Here is a 21,696-nt window from a genome sequence, read left to right on the forward strand (position 1 = left end):
GAAGATTCCCTAAGCGAGGCGAGAGGCAATAGGGACAGAGGGGGAAGGGTGGTGTCTCTCAGATGATTTACTACTGAGATTCACTCAGCTGCCTCTATCACTCTCCGTTAACTTTTTCATCCGTGTTGTCGCTGCCCCTTTCTCTCATTCCGCCCTCTATCTCTTGAATTCCTCCACGGGGCCTGGTACGCCTCACTATCGCTTGCTTCATCTTTCTCCTCCTCGCATCGTTGTACCAATGAGACACAGAATGAAGAAAACCAATAGAGAGAGAGAGAGAGAGAGTCTACTTTTTCTCATTCTGGGTCCATTTTGGAGTGAAGCAAATTGCCATGGCTTTTGAATGGAGATGTATCGCTTGTCTGGCCGTGCACTGTCAACAGAGCGAATGAGTAGAGGTCCCATGCTTCACCCGTGTCCCAGTATCTGTGAGTGGGAGTTAAGACAGATCGAATTGAGCAAAGCAAGTGGACTTGATGAGGAAGACGTCCATGGAAGATATGACTCATTCCCGATTTAGGGGCTGCACATTCCGGAGGACGCCTGATGATGTCTTCAGGGGCACCTGTGAATGCTAATTGGCTTACATGTCACTGTTGCTTACGTTACGTATTCAAAATGCACTCCTGATCAAAATTTTAAAACCATAATTTACATTTTGCACTGTTGGATCTCACTAAAGTTCTAAGTCGTGTTTCAAAATGCAAAAGGAAGAAATGTGAGTGAGACAAAAAAAGAGGGGGGCATCCACTGCATGGAACAGATGTCTATTTTTGTAAACTTCCCTTGCCATCCATTCCCAAATGTTCTCAATTGGATTTAGATCAGGGAAACACGCAGGATGGTCCAAAAGAGTGAGGTTATTCCCCTGGAATAAGTCAGGCGGGCATTGTGAACTACAGCGTTGTCCTGTAGAAAAAGCCAGTCATTACCATGCAGACGAGGACCTTCAGTTATGAGGGATGCACCCTGCAACATCTCCAAATAGCCAGCTGCTGTTCGACGCCCCTGCACAACATGAAACTCCATTGTTCCATTGAAGGAAAAAGCACTCCAGATCATGATGGCGCCTCTTCCACTATGCAGTGTGGAAAACATCTCAGGTGGGATTTCCTTGTCATGCTAGTAATGTTGGAAGCCATCAAGACCATCAAGGTTAATTTTTTTTCCTCATCAGAGACTAAAACGTCACGTTTGATGCTCTCGCGCGAATTGAAAACTGACAATTTTATGGCCTTGAAGGAGATGAAGCCTTTGAAGCCTTTTTTGTTCTTAAAACCCTTATTCTCGCAGATGCCGTCTGATGGTTATGGGACTGCACTTGGCACCAGTAACAACCTTCATTTGGGCCAAGGATCGTCCCGTGTGTTCATGGACAGCCAATCGGATCCTCCGGCTCTAGGCCAGTGAATTTTTTTTGGGTCTACCACTTCAATAACTCTCAAGATCTTTTCAGAAGTTTAAAACGAAAAATCTTACTGCGTCCAACCTCAGCAACAATGGCGCAATGCCTTGCTTATGCAGCTCAACAATCCGACTGCATTCAAAGAAAATGATTTTTTGACTTTGCCATCATGACAGTGTGAATACCTGATTTAAAAAAAAAAAAAAAAAACGACATTGAATCCACATTTTTTCCAAGATTTTGGCTTTTAAAGGCTGTGGTCAAGTTCTTTCGGCCTTAAGCCACCAGCATTGAAAAGGCTGAGAAGAACGTAGAGGACACTCTATCAACTCAACTCCAGTAGGTTTTCTTGAGATTTATTTCACACTTCAACTATTTACAGGAGCTTGATAACCTTTCAGTCAAAGATGAATAGCATCAAATTACGACTCCACCTAAATGTATCAATTATATTTTTATTTATAACAAAAAAATCTGTTTCTAAATTTATCACATAGGTATCAACCAAGTCAATTTTGTACCATGTTTGTGTCAGAGATATGAAAGACGTGTTTTTTAGCATCATGATGAACATGCGTACAGTCATGTGATGCTATTTTTTTAGCAATATATTCTCAAACAAGCCACATTCGACAGAACAGTAAGAGCGGACCCAATGTATTCACTTTTATTCATGAAGCAAAGGGAATTAAGTTTTTTTTTTTTTTTTTTTTTTTTTTTTGCCAGGAATCCGTCGTGTTGATATGCAGACCACAACTGATCCACTTTGGCAGAGGTCCTTCCTCTACTGAGTGCCTTTCTAGGTAAAGACTGTATGTTTTAGGAGCTGCATCTTCGTCTGGAGGGCTTGGGACAAAGCCTTCTGCGTTATAACGTCATTGGTCTCTGAAGGAAAGATATAGCCCCTGAACTGGGACATTACTCCTCCTCCTGGCATGTCCCCCGGGACGTCTAAAATGTCTCTAAGGGAGAGCCTCAACAAAAGAGGGTCTTGTGGACGCCTCTAAATGGAAAAACGTGCCCTAATGTCTGTGCCGATGAGAAATCCGGGACCTCTCCACACCTTCCATGATGGATAATTGCTGATGTCTTGCGAGTGATAAATGTGACTCCGAACTGAAGGTCCAAATGTCCCCTTGCTTCTCCGGCTTTGACAATCCACTGGGAATAGTACCCGACTGGTCCTTCCATAAATGAATTCTGTGCTGCTTCTTCTCTCTCTCTTAGCCGGCCCTCAGCCCAGGCCGTCTATTTCCCTTTAACCACACGGCTTCATAGTAAATCTCATTTCATTGTCAACTGCGACTGTGGTTTACTTCCCTTGCTGGGCGGCTGACTTCCTGTTGCCATTAAAGCTCAATATCTCTGCTGGGGACTGTCTGCTTGGTCTTATTTCAATCCCAGCCTGTCCCTCCATATAGAAACTTCATCTAACAGACGAGCGCGGCTGTGCCAGCCTAAGAGCCGTCTGCATTTCATTCACAATGCCTGTTCATTGCGGTTCCTTTTCGGTTAAAAAAAAAAAAAAAAAAGAGGCTAGTAATTGATATTGGGACCCATCCATCCTCCCCTCTTAAGCCCAGAGATCTAATTTATCTTGGTGAGAATGCCAATTGGCTCTCACACAAGTCTTGTCGGTCAGACTTTGCCTGTTTTTAGATGTCCATTAATTAACGTGCCACCATGACGAAAATAAGACCTACTTTGGGGATTTGTGTGTGTGTGTGTGTGTGTGTGTGGCAATGGAAATTGACCATCTTATTGGCTGTGTAAATCACCAATGCGGTGTCTCGTTGGACTCACCCGTCCAAATTGCCACAACTAAAATGCAAACAAACACGGATTGCTTCAATTCAAACCCATGCTGAGCTGGCTTAATCTGCATTAACCTCCATGATGGCAGTCACTGAAAAGAAGCACGGTGCAAGAGAGAAAGGATAATTCAAAAACCAAATTGTTTTTGTTGGGAAAGGGGGTCATGGTTTAAACTTTGAACAGAACTTCAAATGGTAAGGTTGGATGCATGAGCTGCTTTTCCACAGCCTGTTTGGGTTTTTCTAATTTCTGTTTGAACCACACAAAAGTGAGGGCGACCCAAGTTTTTGCAGAAATATTATGCTTTGCAAGGTAGCATCAGGGATGTTCTGCCACGTTTAAAAATGTTTCTTAATGTTTGTGAAACTGCTGCAAGCACCCTAGGAGTATGCTTTTCTCATATTTTTCACTCTAAACTACTGAAAATTCACTTTTCCCTTTCGCTTGTGTTGAAAGCAATGTCTGATTATCTGGTTGCGGAAGGCCATGTCGTGTCAAAACCCCACATTGGATGTGTCTATTTTATGCAATCTCTGTAAAAAGCGGCTATAGACATTAATCGGTCGCATCCGCAGAGATTTCTATCAGCGCAGAACAAAAGATTACTTTTTAAAGTCGGGTCATTATTTTCAAATTAAGATTTCTTTCTTCAGTTTTAAGTTATTGTAACCCGCCGGATTCAGCCAGCCCCGCACCCAACCATGGGCTCGAACCCTGCACCTTCACAATGAGAGTTGAGAATGTTAGGTGTTAAAAGCCCAGACCATTAACCCGACGCCCAGCACGGCTCTTAAGGTTCAGGCAGGTTTACTAACGTGCACTCGCACAGCCACACAGGCTGACATCCATTATATTATGACATTCTACGTCGTGATAAACACAGAGGATGGCCTTTGGGTTATATTGTCGTCTAAGACCTTGCATTTTGACTTGTTTTAAATGTGCCTGATGATGGCACATTCTGTTTTTTTAGAGTACAAGTATATAATAAAAACAAATAATAGTGGATCTCAAAGTGTGAGGTGCGCCTTCCCAGAGAAACGCCAGAGGACTTCATGCAGGGCTGCAGAAGCTTCAGAAAATAAAGAAAAGTATTTGTCAAGCTTGCAAAGCTGCAGCTATATATATTAAAGGTAAAACTGTCAAAGAGGAGATCGGAAAACTGCTGAAAATAAACTTTTGAAAGTTGTCTAGGATGTCATTTATGGTAGGATGTATTTCAAAATGAAGCATTGTGCATGGTGTGCAGTAGTGAATCCTTTTGGCATGAGTGATTACTTCAAAAATGTTCACTGTCCCATAGTTTGAAAACCCTTGGTGGATACTTGTAACGGTAATATTCAGGAAGTTTGTCTTTTTGTTATTAATTCAATAATAGAAGTAAAGTAACATATTTTGCTTTTTTCTCATGTTTTGACATACCACAAAGTCAGGGGTCGGCAACCTTTACCATCAAAAGAGCCATTTTCCCTCCTCTTAAAAATAGTCTGGAGCCGCAAAACATTACAAAGCTTAAAAGCGTGTAAGGATTGTAATTTTTTTTTTTTTTTAAATGTTTCCTGTTACAACAACAATATTCAGAATTGTAATGGAATTGTGCCGTGCATGCAAGGTCTACTCTGCAATCATTTAAACACTTAACTCTAGAATCCTTTTTGAGTGGTTCCTATATTTGTGTAACATGAAAACAAAATGTAGCCAACTTTAACATAAAAAAGCCCATCAGAGTTCACAGTTGTTTGCGAAATAACGTTTAGACCTGCACTGAATTGACATCTACAACCATTCTATTGGTCCTGTCCTTGACTGTCTTTGCAGTCTCTTTTTAATTTGCAGAATAGATACTGTGATATTTTTATGATTGATCTACAGTATTCTCCATCTGTGAACGTCCCCCTCCTTCCGATCTCATGTGCAGTCCTGTGTTTCCAACTTGGCGATTTTCTTGCTAAATCTGGCGTCTTTCCAAACCCTCTTGGTGACTTATTTTCTCAAAAGAGACTAGCGACAAATGCAAGAACTTTGGGAGGTTTCTCTGGTATTTGGAGGCGTAAAAGTGAAAGCACGTATTGTTCTGCGGTTGCCGCCGAAAGGTCGGCCCCGCCTCACAGCAGTCCCAAGCAGTGAGCCTACATCCCCCTTTCTTGCTCATCCAATCAGCAGTCAGAACACAGTCTAGATGCATTCACGGACTTGCGGTGAGTGGCATATTTCACATTCTTTTCAAAAATGCTCATGTCCCTTACCTTGGTGTTAAAAATAATCACTGTGCTTGGCGAAGGGAGCCGCAACAAGGAGGCTGAAGAGCGGCATGTGGCGCCGCAGCTGCAGGTTGCCGACCCCTGCACTCAGTGAATGTGTGTTTCCTGAAGCCTCAACCAGGAGGTTCAAGGTTTGGAGATGTACTCACACCACCACAACCTCCCTTTTTGGCTTTTTTCTACCATGTTTCTCTCTATCTTGTCTTGACCCGCTCACAGTGACTGTGAACCGCGACAGCCCCCTTTTTACTAGCACAGATGGGAAGTCAATAGAAGCAAGTGACCTATATTAGTGCCTGCGCCACTAAACTCCCAGTGCGTCTCAAGTGAGAGGAGAATATTAAGGAATGTGTTCGTACTGTGTGTATTTGTGTGTCTTTAAGGTTATTTACCTCCCCGTCCTTCGCTGTCTGCTGGCTTCACCTGGATGGGCCGATTCATCTGGAGGGAAAAGAAGAAAGAGAAAGGTTAGCGTAGAAACAATGGGGGGCATCTTTAATATATCATGTTATAGTGTTTCTGGTGTGTCATGAGTGCTTTGTTAGCTAAACACAAAAACTCCAAGCCAATGGGTTTAATTAATCCACAAGGGTGCCTCTAGAGATTGCCCACAGTTGAGCAGAATTAGCACTTTTCAATGACGGAGTCACACTGGGTGTCAGATGGCACTTGGAGATTAATGCCATTACATCAGAGCCACTCCCAGACCTTCAGGCAGAGGTCCTTTCTGGCTGGCCCTCATTCTTCCTGTCCCCCTCCCGGCTCCAGACTCCCAGTCACCAGCTATATCCTGCTCATCCCTGACCCCCATCACCAGTCCTTATTTCCCCTTGCCATCATCCATTCCTTGCATATCACCACCAAGAAACAGACAAATAGTGTGCTTGCTGTATATGAAAGAGCAGTGCTGAGAGACACACTGTCTGATATCGTTCATCCTGATTTAATGTGTTTAGTATTAGTTTTATTATTATCATTTGGATTATTATAATCACCATTATTGTAAAGTTTTTGTTTAATATGTATCCTGCATTTTTAATACATTATGCAATGTTTTTATTTATCTTTGAAATATTTATTTATTTTATATTTTTATTTTGAATGTATACATTTGTTTTTCAATATTTATTTATTTTAAATTTATTTATGCATGTATACATTTTAGAGGCGTTCGATCGATCGCCTGATTTCCTGAGATCGGCAAATGCAGATGATTGCCTTCCAAAGCCGATCACAAAAGCTGATACTTGTGGCTCGGACTATTGCTTGCGCAGTGATCCTTTCATGCAGTTTAGTGTCTTTACTTAACGTCTTTGGCAGGTCGTCCTCTCACTTTGCCCTCGCACAAAACAATGCCAATCACGTCTGCCGTGTGGAACTTAACTACTGATAGACGCCACGGAAACTATCTTGCGGGGGTGGCAAGTTAAAAAGCTTTAATACTGCCTTTGAAGAACAACACTTGACGGAGTATGGTGAGTTTTTGAGACGTTCAGACGCCAGCTAACGCAGCCATGTGGCTTGCACTTGTGCAGATGTGCGTGACACGCTCACATCCAAAGTATCCTGAAAGAAGGCATGTCATCCAATGGAAGTTTCACCATACAGTGATATATGTTCCCTTCAAAAAGTAAGCTGAATATGTTTTTGTCTAAATTAAGGTCAGTTTGTGGTTCCTTTTTTGATACCCCTGCTATAGCCAATAGCAGCGGGTGCAGCCAGGAAAATAATCACGTTGCCCCTCCCTCAATAATTACTTATTATTAGTAATTACTTATTATTTGGGTCCCTTGGCAGTCAATACACCTTAGAATTGTCCTAACTTTTCCCCTTTATGCGGCACCCCTGGCCAATAGCACTCATTATATAAATACATTGAAAAATGTATAATTAGTCCGTGTGATCGGTATCGGACAATTTCAGTCCTGGAGGCTTGGTATCTGAATCAGCATTAAACCCCGATTGGAGCATCCCTAATTAATTTATTTAATTTTTTAACACTTCTTTTTTTCTTTTCTGGCATCACTGCACAAGCTATTTGTCTAGGATGTGATGATACCAGTAATTGCTACGACATGGGGAAGGGGTAAGGGTACGATAGAATAAGCCCTTTTTGGGCTTGTTGGCTTGTGCAAGTGTAAACATGATCTTAAGCTTGTCTGAAACAAATACAGCCATGACCATGACTGGTATGGTACCGCTCTGGTCAGCTAAGCCCCATCCTGCACCTGCCCCCCACTGGTTTGGGCATAGAGAATCAATAAACATCATTTGAAGATCCATTTCATGAGAGGGTAAAAGCAAAATGTGGCCCTGCAAACATCAACAACACCATTTTAAAACTCCCTTTGCTGCTTCTTTTGCTCGCATGTCTTGTGTTTCATCTTGAGTCACTCGGATACAGACGCAGAAAAGCACTTAAAGTAAGCCTCCTCACACATCCGGGCCATGTGTGTCATATTCCCTTGCATTTGTCAGGACCCAGACCCGTCTGTCTTAACTAGGCCATGCGGACAGGTCCAGCATGTGACCGGCACAAGGCGCTGCCCACTTCGATCACTCAGCATTGGGCGGCGCAGTGGGTGTTGTTTGGCCCCCTCAGGCGGTGTAGCGCTTTGACAGCAGTTGTGACATGAGCCTGGACCGCAGCTAAATATAGAGACTTGTCTGGTGGACACGTATAGACGATACGTGGTGACACCCCCACGAATGTGCTGCGACACTGAAATAACGCTGATGCACACGTCACATTGTTAAAGGGTGTGAAGACGCTTTGTGAACATTTGCGAATAACATTTGCAAACCACAGCTACACCTTCTTCCCATAGCATAAGACAGATAGACAGTTTGTTAGCTCCGGACTACAGTTGTCTCGCTACATCGTGGTTCAAACATCACCCCCCCTCGCTAAATTGTGATTTTTCAAAAATGAATGAATTAATAAATGATTGCTGTTTCGTGGTTGACTGTGGCCCATTTTTAGTGAAATATTGAAAGACAAGTCATGTGTAGTATTCTGGCCACTAGGTGTCAGTAATGACACAAACCATTGACGAGACATGACATTACCTTCCTGTGTCCGACATGATAGAGTAAAAAAAAAAAGTTATCCTCCCATTCCGTGTGGAAGTGGTAAGTTTTGGGCTTCTTACTTTGTCCTTCTTCCCCACTCCGTTTGAAACCTTTAGAGTTTAGAATAAATAAATTGGAGGCTAACCAGTTCTTCAGCACGGTAGCATGATATGCTAAAAGGTGTGGCCGTCTCGTGTACCTGCAGTGATCCCATAGCCTGTGCATTGGCAAAGTGGCATAAACAAAGAATAATAGGAGTGTAACGGTGACTATAGAGGTGTTATTTTATGTTTACAAAGCTCTAATAATGGTAAAAAGTATTTAGAAAATCATAAACAAGGTTCCTATGCTCTAGCTACGAAAACCAACCAATTAATCGCAATAAACGAGGGATGACTGCATGTCTTTGCTGTTTTCTTACTTCCCTCAGCCTCCTCTGGAATAAAATGTGTCACATTAGTAATGTGATAACGGAAGATCCTTGTTGTCTTCTATCATTCTTAATTAGTGTTCCAATGGACACATTAAATGTGGGGTCTTTTTGCACATTTTTTTGCTGCCCTCAGTCTCCGCTCGGATAAAATTTGTCTCCTTAGAGTATAATCCTAAAAGTATTCACAGGAGACTCAGGAATAATTACAGCACTGATGTGGCCACTATGGTGTGGTTTGAGCAGTTTCTTACATGTTCACACTGCCCTCAGTCTCCTCTTGGTTCATATTTGTTATTTTTGTCCTCTTTTGTCCCTTGTTCTCCTTCATTGTTGTTGTTGTTTGTTACTGATGACTGATGCGTTCAATGCGGTGTGTTGCAGTTACTCGTGTTTTCTTGCTGTTCTCAGTCTCACCTTTTATAAATTCCTTAAAGAAGTAAATACAGGAGACACTTGTTCTCCTCTGTTGTTTGTCAGTGTGTCTCATTAGGACTGATACGTTCAATGTGATGCTTTTTTTCATATTTTCTCACTGCTCTCTGTCTCCTCTTGCATATAACCTGTCCTTACAGTGGTCACAGAATACAAAAGACCCTAATTCTCATTCACTGCCGATTGTTAGTGCGTCTCGTAAGCGTTGAATGTGGCGTGGCTTCCACATGCGGTATAACCAAGGTCAGTAGAAATGAGTCAGTACTTCAAATTGGGAAAATTTGTCAACATGTTTTTGTCAGGTAACGTAAACCACTGCTGGTAGTTCACTGTCACGTCTTTGTAAGATTTCAGGCTACGGTCTATATACGTACGTGGCTGCACACCCTGTTGCTGTCCTCTGGGCACTACAGTATTATAATCACAGGATCCACTTTGCTGCAGTGGTGGTCCGTTTTCGCGGTTCTCTCATTCATTCATTCATTTTTTTTACCGCTTATCCTGTTCAACGTTATGTTTGAGATGGAGCAGTAACTGGTCGGCAGTTAATCAAAGGGCACCCATAGTCCCCTCTTGGATGAAATGATCCTCAATGCCATGGCCAGAAAATACAGGAGACTCTTGCTCTCCGTTGTTTTTGTTAGCGTATCTCGTATACTTTCAATGGCATGCCTTTTTACAGATCCTAGCAACTACAAAGTCGGCACAGTTTTTTTTGTCGAAAACCTCAACCGAGGTAAGTAGAACTGGGCTGCTACTTTACGGTGGAAAAATAAGTCAACTCCAAGGTTGACAGTCGCATTAAATTGAGCGACAACTCAACAAAGTGCACAGCCTTTCTCCGGCATTGTTTTCTCATCTAGTAACCTTCTGCTGGAAGCAGCAGCGACTTAACCTGCATATCCCACATAGCACCACTCCCACAGAGCAAGGCCACAACGGTATAAGTTATGCTTGGCATTTAGATCGTCCAGGTGTTTTAGTTACATCAAAGTTCAGAGGTTAGAACAAACTATTTCTGTATGAATCTCTATGTTTCCCTGTGAGTCTTGCATAAAGGTCAGGTTGTATGCAACGGCCATGCATCAGGCATAATATAGGTCAGTTGTAGCATTGTAAGCAGTGTGTGTGTGTGTGTACCTGCTTTAAATATGCCAGAGTCACAATTTGTCTCACCTAAGAGGTTAAGGAGAGCCTCAAGTCCCAAAATCTCTTTTTGGTGATCAGTCAGCTTGTGGCGCTTTTAAACGGCAACAATTGAGGCTTCATTAGTGGCCCTGAGCCCAGCGCAGCAACAAGAGTCATTAGACACCCCAAAAGTACACTTGGGGGTTGCTAGGCAACAGAGTGGAGGTGCCCGGCAGGCAGACGAGGCGAGCTGGCCGGGCAGTCTGCCAACCAATTGGCACTTCTTTCTTTTTCCATTTTTTTCCCTTCAATAGGTCCAAAGAGGTCATAGCAAAAGTGAGGAAGAAAGATTCTCTAAACTCCCACACCTTCCAGCATGTCCTACTTTCCTGTCCCTTTTCCGTGACTCTGACCAGGACTTTCTTTTTTCCAGAGCAAGTCTGCTGCAACTTCTGGGCCAACTATTGAGTCATTGGTTAGCGTGCATTTGCTTATGGCAGCAGCTAAGTCGCTTTATTTTGTTAGTAGCAAACAACTTTACACAGGAATAGCAGTCCACCCTCCCTCCCTGCCTCACACTAGCACAAAAAGTCTCGGGGCTCAATAACAGCAGGTGGCTTAGGTGACATATTAATCCCTTATTACGGAGTGCAGGATTAGCCAACAGATCAAGGCTGAGTTAATTATATGAATTCATCAGAGGCTGGGCGAAGAGGCAGCCTGCCTTCCCCCTTTGGGCCAAAGCAACCACACCGCCCACCCTCGCACACACACAGACCGGGTAAAACTCTGTCTGTACGAGGAAGCGCTAGCTAATAAGGATGTTAGCACTGCAGCTTCCAAAAGCTGCAATAATAGATGCTCTAAGGCTGGAATTACACTACACGTGGCCCTATTTGGATTCAGGTAATGGCGGCGTAAAGAGAAAATAATGCATGGCTTCAGGCGTCTTTTGAAAGTGGATACGAATTGGATATCTGACAATTCTGCTCTAGTCTAATCGGATGTCAATACGAGCGTGATGAAATATGCCGATCAATGACACGTCTACCGAAGCAACACACCCACGGTGAATAAAGAAACACCCGTGGTAAATCAATGCTCTAACCCATAGCACTGCCTTTACATTTACCAAACGCCCGAAACAACCTGCACGCGTCCGAAAACGATTACACCAGTGTCCACCTAATGCAAAACACTCAACGATAAATAGGTTTAGATTCAAGTAACATCAACATCGGGACATATGTTTTAACCAGGATGGCACGGTCAGAGGAGTGAAATACGCGTAAGTCACTTAATAATTTCTTGTGTCCAACCTACTAGGTTGATCATTAAAATTCAAACGAAATTTGAACTTTGAGAGTGTTTAAACGTGAGAGATGTTAGAAAATGTTACTGCCTGTTTGAGAAAGGTGTATTGGAAGGGTAGAACAGCCTTAACTAATACATAATAATGGCTAATTTGTGGATCTCACTTATTGCGGGCTATCCCCCGCGATAAACGAGGGAACACTGTTTTACAGATGTAAGAACTTGAAGATTTTTTTATGCTTATTTTATGCATAACCTATTTAATCATACTTAGATTTCATTTTTTGCAGTGTAACGTACCATCGTTAGAACTAATGATTTGCTCCAGGTGTTTTTATTCACCATGGGTGTGTTGCAGAGGTGCATAGACCAATTCATCTTAATATGGTCCATTAGACGTCTATGGTACATCGGTTCCTAAATATGGTACACCACACTGCAAAAACAACCTGCAAATCTAACTTGAAACAAGTACAACGCTATATTGGTCTCGTTTAGATTTCACATACGTGTCGACCTCTAGTTTAAGCACGGGTGTTTTTATTGTACAGGTGCATTGACCAATAAATCTGGTACATTACAGCTGCATAAACTATTAAATAAGCAAAACAAGTAATTCCAAGACTACCTGGGTCACTTTACCTCGGATCTGGGTGACTTTAAAATACATGTTAGGGTAGTAATAAAACATATATAGGCTCTAAATAAGCCCTGTAGTGTAAATCCAGCCTTCAGAGACGTCGGTCCTTGTGAAATTAACTGCATAGACAACAGGGAGCAAGACCATCGGTTTATTCACATGGCAGACGTCTGGCTGTAAGGGGGGAGAATATGTGTCCCTCCCCCACCCCAGCACCACATGTCTTGCTTTATATTTGTCTCTCTGTGCCCCTTTGGCCTCCAAAACCAATATGCTTCCCTCCACAGCCCCTTAATGGCTTGATCAATGCTGACAAATAGGCAGCTCATGCTGTCTTTTGCCTGGGAACTCAGAGCTCTGTGCCTACACCAGCGCACTGCTCCTCATCTCTCCACTCACTTTTTCCTAGTCCTTTTTTTTTTTTTTTTTTATTTGCCCCCCCTCACACATCCACATTTCCCCCTCCTTTCCCCTCCTTCATGCTCTATTTGCTTTATGTCTATACATTCACTTTTTGTCTTTCTTCTACTCTCCGGCGGAGAATCTATATTTTTCATTATTTTATGATGAATAAAAGTGGGCTTAAGACACGGAGGGTTGGGAAAGCAATAGTGTGGAAGAGAGGAGCTCGCTTACTTTTTTTTTTTTTTTCTCGTCCAGTGAAGGGCTGCATTGGAGTGCGGACACCTGAGTATGTCTTTGGCTAGTGTGTGTTTGTGTGTGTGTGTGTGATTGATAATAGTGTAGCAGTGAGGAAGCGAGACGAGGTCAGCGCTGGCCGGTAACCACTCTTGACCACGCTTTGTTAAAAATTGATACTCAAAGTAAACAAAGACAAATGTTTTGTTTTTTGTTTTTTCAACAATCTGACAACAAGGGGTTATTGGAGAAAAAAACATTGTTTCACGCTTCAAAGCTAGGAGAATACACATATGCAAGTTGAAATATTATGTGTGGAGTACCCCAGGGGTCAATACTGGGACCAAAACTGTTCAACTTATATATTAATAATATACTGTATGTAAAGTGACGAAAGACCTAAAGATTCAAGAGTTTTTTATCATTTTATTTTTTTATTATTTAAAGCTCATATTATTTGCAGATGCTTCTTGTTCTGGGGAAAAGCGCACAAGAGCTACTGAAAACAGTCACAGAAGAAATGACCACACTTAAAAGATGGTTTGATAAAAATAGATTATCCTTGAGCCGAAGTAAAACTAAAATAATGCTGTTTGGTAATAAATAAAAATACTGAAAGGGTGGATGAAAATACATTTCTGGGGATCATAATAGATGAAAACATGAACTGGAAATCTCATATTAAAAATATACAACATAAGGAGGCGAGAAATACCTCAATATTGAATAAAGCAAAATTTGTCCTTGATCAAAAATCACTCCGTACTCTTTACTGTTCTTTGGTATGAGCATAGCTAACTTACTGTGTGGAGATATGGTGTAGTAACTATAAAAGTAATCTTGATTTACTAAATGTACTGCAAAAAAGATCAGTTAGAATAATCCATAACATTTTGTGTTCAGTTGTGTTGTCATTTGTTTGATGATCTGAAACATTTAAGTGTGACAAACATGCAAAAAAAAAAAAGATATCAGAAAGGGGACAAACACTTTTTCACACCACTGTAGATATTTAGTTTTTTTTAACGGCTTGGGAAAAAGTGTCGCTCATAAGGGTTAAATGTCATATAACATTGTTAGAAGTATTGCTCAACTGTAGAACAAAATTCCAAATGTTTGGAATCCATGCCTCTTGATGTAAATGAGAGAAAAATGGAAATAGTAAGAATTCCTCAGTAGCCGTGCTTCCCTATGAAAGATGTATTCAGGTGATATTTTTTTTTTAACCTGACCGGTTTAAAATACAATTATCTCCCTTAGGGAGTATCTTCCTGGCAGGCGAGCTCCTAGATCTAGAGGAGGTTGTACTGTCCCGGCCCAAATTACAGCTTCCATCACCCATCAGTCACACATCAGGACGCCCTGCCCCTTATTTCGGTGTGGAAGAAGAAACAGGGCCAGCACAGCGGGAACGTCGCTCTCGCTCAAATTGGAGCGTGTGTTCAGCGCAAGCCTCACTGTGAGGCCGGAAAGTCAGGGGGGAGTTTAGTCGGCCGAGTTTTGTTGCAGGGTTTAGAATCCGAGTGATTCGGAAAAACGCACGGACGAGGCTCAGTGTGAAGTAAGAATGAGACGGAAATCGGGGCTGACAGCTTAGTTTAGGGTGGATGGTATCGAAATGCCGCCTATTCTTAGCTCCTGTTTAAAGCTATTTAAATACATTTATTTTCTCATGGGCCTCATCTTACTCACCCATCAGTCCATCATAATCACATACTGCATGGAGAGCACATTGAGTGTAAATTCATTCCATGCAAGATGAATAGTAGTCAGCTGCAGTATATCACCTACTACCAAAGTATAGCGTTATAACTAACTTCAAATGAAGAGTGGTAAGTTTGCATTTGCTTAAAAACTTAATCAGATTTTAAAGAATCCAGTCCATAAACTACCGTAATGACCCTAATATGAGTCAGAAAATATGTCTCAAAAAGCCTTGTCGTCTTATATCCGGGGTCCAGAGATTTACACTGTCAATGCAAACCAACAGTCCCTGCCGAACGACATGTCTCTGAGCCAGTCGGAGCTTTTCTTCCTGTCACTCACTCACGCACACCAGTGACCTGGAGAGATGAAGCTGGAAGGTGCCTCAAATGTGGAGAGATGAATGTGGGAGGAAACCGGAGTACCCGGAGAAAACCCACGCACGTTCGGGGAGAACATGCAAACTCCACACAGAGATGCCCGAGCGAGATTCAAACCCAGATCTTCCCGATCTCCTGACTGTGTGCCCAACATGCTAACCACTTTGCCACCGTGCGGCGTTTTACTTAACTTAAACAAATATAGAAATATTTATGACACATATTGATATGATTCTATATATTTTCTGAACTTCAAATATTTTATAAAAATATGGTTATTGTTAAAATATTCTTACTTAACTTCAATGAATGTAGAAATATGTAATACGATTATTGTTTTTATTCTAAATATTTTAACACAATATTTTACAAAAATATGGTGTTAATATGGTGTTTGTAAACAGTTCAATGAATGCAGAGATATTTAATAAAAACAGTAATAATTGATTCTAATACATTTGCCGACATTTCTTATGAAAGGATGTTCAGTCACGTAATGCGGCACAGGAAGTGATGGAGCGGGTCCACCAGGATTACAAGTATAGATGATCCTAGGTTGCAGAGATGCCCCTCTCATCCCAGCCGCTGTCCGGCCACATGACTTTGAACTTCCTATCTTAAGGTCAAATTACCCCACACTGTTGCTGTAAATGTCACATCCAGCAAGCTGCTTTTCCTTCCTTGTTTTTGTTTTGTCTTCCTAATCTCCTCTCTCATTCCCCATAATTGCCTAGTGTGCTTTGACATTTTCTTTATCTCTCCGTCTATGCCTTGGCCCCTCTTGAGAGACTCCGCCCGCTTTGGCACTGTCCGCCATCCATCCATCCATCCGGGGCCAGCCTGTGCTCATAAAGCTCCTATCTTAGCTTAATTTTGGAGCTGGGTTTGAGGTGGGATGGGGAAGCGAATGAGAAAGAGAAATTGAGCCATCATGTTATCCTCTGCTCCATAAAGCCTCTTTTCTTTTCCTCGGCCGTAGATGGATTGCTGTGGAGATCCTTTGCACCCAATGGCCAGCACACTATATTACATTTACTGCCCCATTTTTGCCTCCCTCCCTCCCTCTTCACATGGATATAGGGGGGAGGTGGAGACGATTCGACACAGTGAGATAAGACTAACAAATTAGTCAAAGTGACAGAGAGTTTTATGAGGTCTGCTCCTGTGAGGCGACTGTTCGTTCTCCCTTTCCCCGTCTTCCTCTCACTTGCTCTCGCAGGGACGCCTCGCCAGGGCCGAGCACCACTCTGTGTGTGTGTGAGCGGGACATATTCGTAAAGTAAGCGTTGGGGTAAAGGGAGAGGGAGAGAGAGAGAGAGAGAGAGAGAGAACATGAGGAAGTAAGATTAAAGATGAGGGATTAGAGAAAGAAATCATGGTTACGAGAGGCTTGGGGATTAGGAACAATGGAAAAAGTTCAACTTTGCAGCAAGTTCTGGCTTCTGTTTAGCATTAGCATACTGTAGTGGGATGAGAAGTAAATTAGTTTGCATAATAGGGGTGGGACCAAATGCACACAGATGGTGTTGTATCTCTATATTATTTCACCTAGAAATACATTTTCATTACCCTGTGAGGCAGCCAAAGTGTTAAGAACAACGGTTCTCAAACTTTTTCCACCAAGTACCACCTAAGAAATACGACATATACAGCGTCACTGCGCCACATCGTGGTTCAACTTTCGCGGATTCGCTGTTTTGCAGAGTGCAATTTTGCAATTTTTAAATTTTTTTTACAGCGTTCGGATGCATATTGTGTTCTGTGTCTTTGTGGTGCATTAGAGTGATCTATCAGTGCTCTGTAGTGTGTCTGTTATTTGTATTTACTACTGCTGCCAGTAGAGGGTGTTGTATACTCATGTTGAAGACGTGTGCAGCTCCACCTGTCTCAGTGTGTTTACGTGCCTGTACCAGCATATTAGGTACCCACAGTAGGCAATAAGCGGCTAAATATGCAGCCACAACAATCCTCATTGGTTAAGGGAGACCTCGACCATTATGTTCTGCGTCCTGATTGGCTGTAGACCATTGTCAATCAATCTCCTTCGTGCCGTAGCCGGCTAGTACTGGTAGCCTAGGCCTTAAATACATTCCGCCCACTCTTACTGTATTTAAGGCCTAGGCTACCAGTACTTATTAGTTCGCTGACGAAGCTCTTCGGATGAGGAGCGAAACGTCCGACACCTTCTTCACAGAAGTACAGATGACGTCTCAAGAAGCCTTTCCCTCGACCTAAACACTTTAGCACTCAAACACTTTGTCTCCCCAAAATCATGGTTACTGAATACTGAGTACATACTGTTTTTCTTTATTTAGCGGTATTCTTTCTTCTCTTCTTTTCAGTCAGATATTATTGTTGCTGTGCTTTAAATCAACCTGCTCTCAGGGACTAAAAATGGAAATTGGCCACTGGCTTTAACTGTGCATATTTACATGAAAATGTTGATCATTGATATGCACTGTCCCTGTCTTTCTTAAATAAATACATCTACGAATAGTTTTTTTAAATTTTTTTACATTTTTGCTACCTCTACTTGCCAGTTTTGTTGTAAATACGTGACTTGTATCCACAGGTCATTGTCTCATGGAACTAAACAATATTCCAGCAAAGGAAAAAGTACGTTGAATTCAATTTCAGTCTTCTGTATTTGTACAATGCTTCCGGGTGTTATAATGGTACACACTGCTGCCCTTCGTGCAGATAGCGTGGGTTTGATTCTTGGCCGGGGCCTCACTTCCCAGCCATTGGAGATGTCCATTACCCGAGCTTCAGGAAGCGCATCCGGCATACAAAACTAAGCCAAACAAATCATGCCATTGCTGTGGTGACTCTTGACAAGAAGCATTTGTACACTTAGTTCATATGTATATGTCTCTGATGTGATTTTAGTTTTCAAAAAAGAAAATGTCTCTGTTCGTGAGTACCACTGCTGTAGATAGAGCCCTTGCACCAACAGTGGTACTCATACCACAGTTTGAGAATCAGTGGTTTAGAGCAGCAACCCACTTTTCAGCGGGTCTTTGACTGGGCAAAAAGAATAATCAGAAAATAATCTTGTGATTTTATTCTGACGGGGATTTTTTTTCATGCAGCAGTATGTGGTCTACATGTATTCATACCCCTTAAAGTGGCGACAACGCTCAGTAGCGCTTTGTGAAACCCGCTTTCATAGAAGAACACCAACAAAGTTTGTTCGTATATCTTGCTGATCATGAGTCTCACAGAAAATGGTCAGCGGCATCTTGAGCTTGCTTTAAAGAAGTGCCCTTTATTTGAAAATGATGAGCCAACAACACTCTCTGCCAGCACAGCACAAATGCCTACCAACTGGAGATGACACGATAACACAAATAGAACACACGCAACTGCACCACTTGGACTGTGCGGGTATTAGAATAACGCTTCCACTCTAACATGCATGCAAATGCCGGGTAACCTCACAGTAGCGACTCCTTTTGCACGACCTCAAATTCAAACTGGACATTAAACATACGATATTTCAGACATTTGAGTTTTCAGTTTGGGTCGCCACTTGTCATTAAGGGGTGATGGTGGGTCCTGCAGCCAAACCAGTTGAGAACCACTAGTTGAGAGTAAACCAAACCGTCATCGTACTTTAGTTTAGATCTGACGAAAAGTGACAAATGACTTGTAAAAATGGATTCGCCTGGATTTGGCCGTAGTATTTTGCACAATGAAGGCATTCCTGTCTTGTCTCAACAAAGAAGTGCTTACGCAAGTAGCGTTAAACTAACATTGTGTACTGTGTCTTTAGTGCAACAACACATTGGTACTTCTCATTAAGCGGCTTCTACTTTAAATACGGGTTTACCTTTTGCCACTTTGTCAACTTGATGCCTCTCCAGAAGTTCCAAAACAGTCAAAGACAACGCAATCGAAGAACACGTTACAACTACTTTGTTTGTTTGTATTCAAACTAGGGATGTCCCGACCTACATCCGTTTTTTTAATGTATAGTCTTGCCGATCCAATCCTTTTTTTTATTTTAAATAATATTTTGTTGCAAGCGTGAATTTGTGGAATTGAATATGGTTATGAAAATAGTTCTTCAAAGCATTAAAAAGAATGCAACCAAAGTATTGCTGAATTAACTTTTTTTTTTCTTTATTACACAGCATGACCAACAATATTGTTTGGCATTTGCAGCAAACCTCTGTGAGTCGGGTCCCTAATCCAATAAAAGAGCCAATAAACGTCCATCCAATAGTAGATCAAATTGGAAAAAATGGGTGTGCAAAATACTTTTAGGGTAGGACTCATCATTTGACATGGTTATACATCAATTTGTGAATTTGTGGTGTGATTTTAAAATATATAATTTTTTTTAAGAAACTCTAGTAATTTATTGACGGTCCCTTATATAAGCAACCAGCACTACTTCCCGTGCAAGCTAGCTGCACAATAACACAGCAGGTCGAGCACAGTGAGGGGGAACTACCGATGTAGCTACGGAGCCAAATAGCCAACGTCCAACGTCTGCACAGTGGTGTTGCGTTTTCTTCTTCTCGCGGGTGGTGGGAGTCAAGTGGCAACCAGCTTTGAGACGAATTACCACACCTACCGTGTTGGAGTGTGAGCCAGAGTTGCGAACGTTATACGGCAACCGGATCGGCCCGATCTTGTGGCGAAAGCCGATATTATCCGATCAACGGATCGGCAGCCGATCCGGATCCTGAAGATCGGATCGGGACATTCCTAATTCAAACTATATTTAAAAATAATCCATGAATCTATTTTTCAAGTGTTTCCATGCCAAAATAGTAGCAGCAGCAGCACAGCAAAGCCAGCAGCATAAAAAAAAGATAAAATAGTGCACCAGAAAAATCAGATCATTGTCAAGTGCACACATCAGGCAAAACACTTGAGCGCCCGGCATCAGTTCATTTAAAATCTACTTAGAAAGATCCTGGGAGAGCAGCTCCTTTAGTTTGGGTTATTTTTGTAATATGAAATTGAAAGCATAAGTCCTGGGGCTGCATGAGTGCTTCTGACACTGAGAAACTGCGGTTCATTGAGGGGAAACATGGATTCCAGCATGTGCTGTGACATTGTGAAGCAGAGCATGATTCCCTCTGTGGGGAAACTAGGCCGCATGTTTCATGTCTGTAGTAATGTCCCTTGGGAAGATATGGTTGCTGGGATGTGAGGTGTGCACGCAAAAACTAATCAAGAGAAGATAAATATGATAAACATACACCCTATTCAATACGTGCACATCGCAGAAGGTTAACAGACACAGACGCCTTGCACATAAACAGAAAGCCATAACAATAACCTGGGGAGCATCAATCCCTCCACAAGGCCACAGTGCAAATATTTCCGAGGCGGGCTTGTGAAACGACCAAAGTGGTTTAAAGAGTATGCCGAAAATAATAAATGTAAAGCAATGACATACAGTATCATGCATCTGTCAGATGTATGCTTCCTGTCTGCCTATGCTCCTCGCATATATGTCACAGCTGACCGATTCCATCACCCTTCCACGTAGCCGTGCCTGCAAAGTAAACACATCCATTCTTCCCAAATGAACACACGTTGCATGCAGCAAATATGACACACATCTCAAACCACAGCTTCCAAAATGACCATGAACAATTTGACATTTCCCTTAGCAGAATCCTCAACACCGTAACTCCCTTGCCCCGTTGAAAGGAAGGTGTGTTGCAGGGCTGTTGTGTTATGCTACGGCGTAGAACGCTAAGTAGTCTGCTGACAGCAATGCAAAATGTGATCTGTCAAAAGAGGGCGGCCGTGTAATATCTTAATAAATGAAGGTGCATTATCTCAAGTTAAGATGATGTGCGTGCAATTTAGCACGGAATGGGCAAAACTAGATGATATGCGTGTGGAATCAAGTTCCATACCTTAACATTGTTCATAATTTAAAGCATTGATTCTCAACTGGTGGGTCGTGACCCAAAAGTGGATCACAGAGACATTTCAGATGGGTCGTGACTGGGGCTCGATATTGGCATAAAAATGTAAATGTAATCAGTCAATATCAGTATCAGGATTTTTAAATAATGAAGCAGATAAACAAAATGCTGTATATGAGCCTATGGGCTCCTCATCAAACCGCTTCTCATGCGTGTAAACAAACGTGGGTGGCTAGTAAGTAGCACGCTAGCTTGTTCCTTCCGTTCTATCCATCTATTTTCTATGCCGACTATCCTCACTAGTAGTAGTGTAGTGGAAGTGTGTTGGCCGAAATCTAACCTGTAAACACTTTAAAAGTGTTTTTAGTAAGCCCTTTGGGAACTCAATGTTTTGTAAGTCTGTAGCTTTAATGCTAATGAGCTGTGTTTGTCCAATCCAACAGAGTGATATCGTGCATTTAAATATACACTTTTTACATATACACTGTAACGCTGCACTTGTCCAATGTGATGGTGGGACAGGAGGACACAAACTTTGGCTAACACTAGCATAGCTATGTGAACTACAATGCTAAC

At 42.1% G+C, this 21,696-nt stretch overlaps 1 protein-coding gene across 8 annotated transcripts in view; it reads right to left on the reverse strand.

The window, feature by feature from the left end:
- The window catches only part of celf6 (CUGBP Elav-like family member 6), a 204,569-nt gene that overhangs the window by 69,965 nt on the left and 112,908 nt on the right, over positions 1–21,696 (reverse strand). For all 8 annotated transcript variants that reach the window (XM_054772024.1, XM_054772025.1, XM_054772020.1 and 5 more), the window contains exon 3: positions 5,874–5,922. In XM_054772024.1, the coding sequence (XP_054627999.1) occupies positions 5,874–5,922 (49 nt within the window). The remainder of the gene's footprint in view (positions 1–5,873; positions 5,923–21,696) is intronic.

Source organism: Dunckerocampus dactyliophorus, chromosome 3 (assembly GCF_027744805.1).
Source record: "Dunckerocampus dactyliophorus isolate RoL2022-P2 chromosome 3, RoL_Ddac_1.1, whole genome shotgun sequence".
Taxonomy (NCBI): domain Eukaryota; kingdom Metazoa; phylum Chordata; class Actinopteri; order Syngnathiformes; family Syngnathidae; genus Dunckerocampus; species Dunckerocampus dactyliophorus.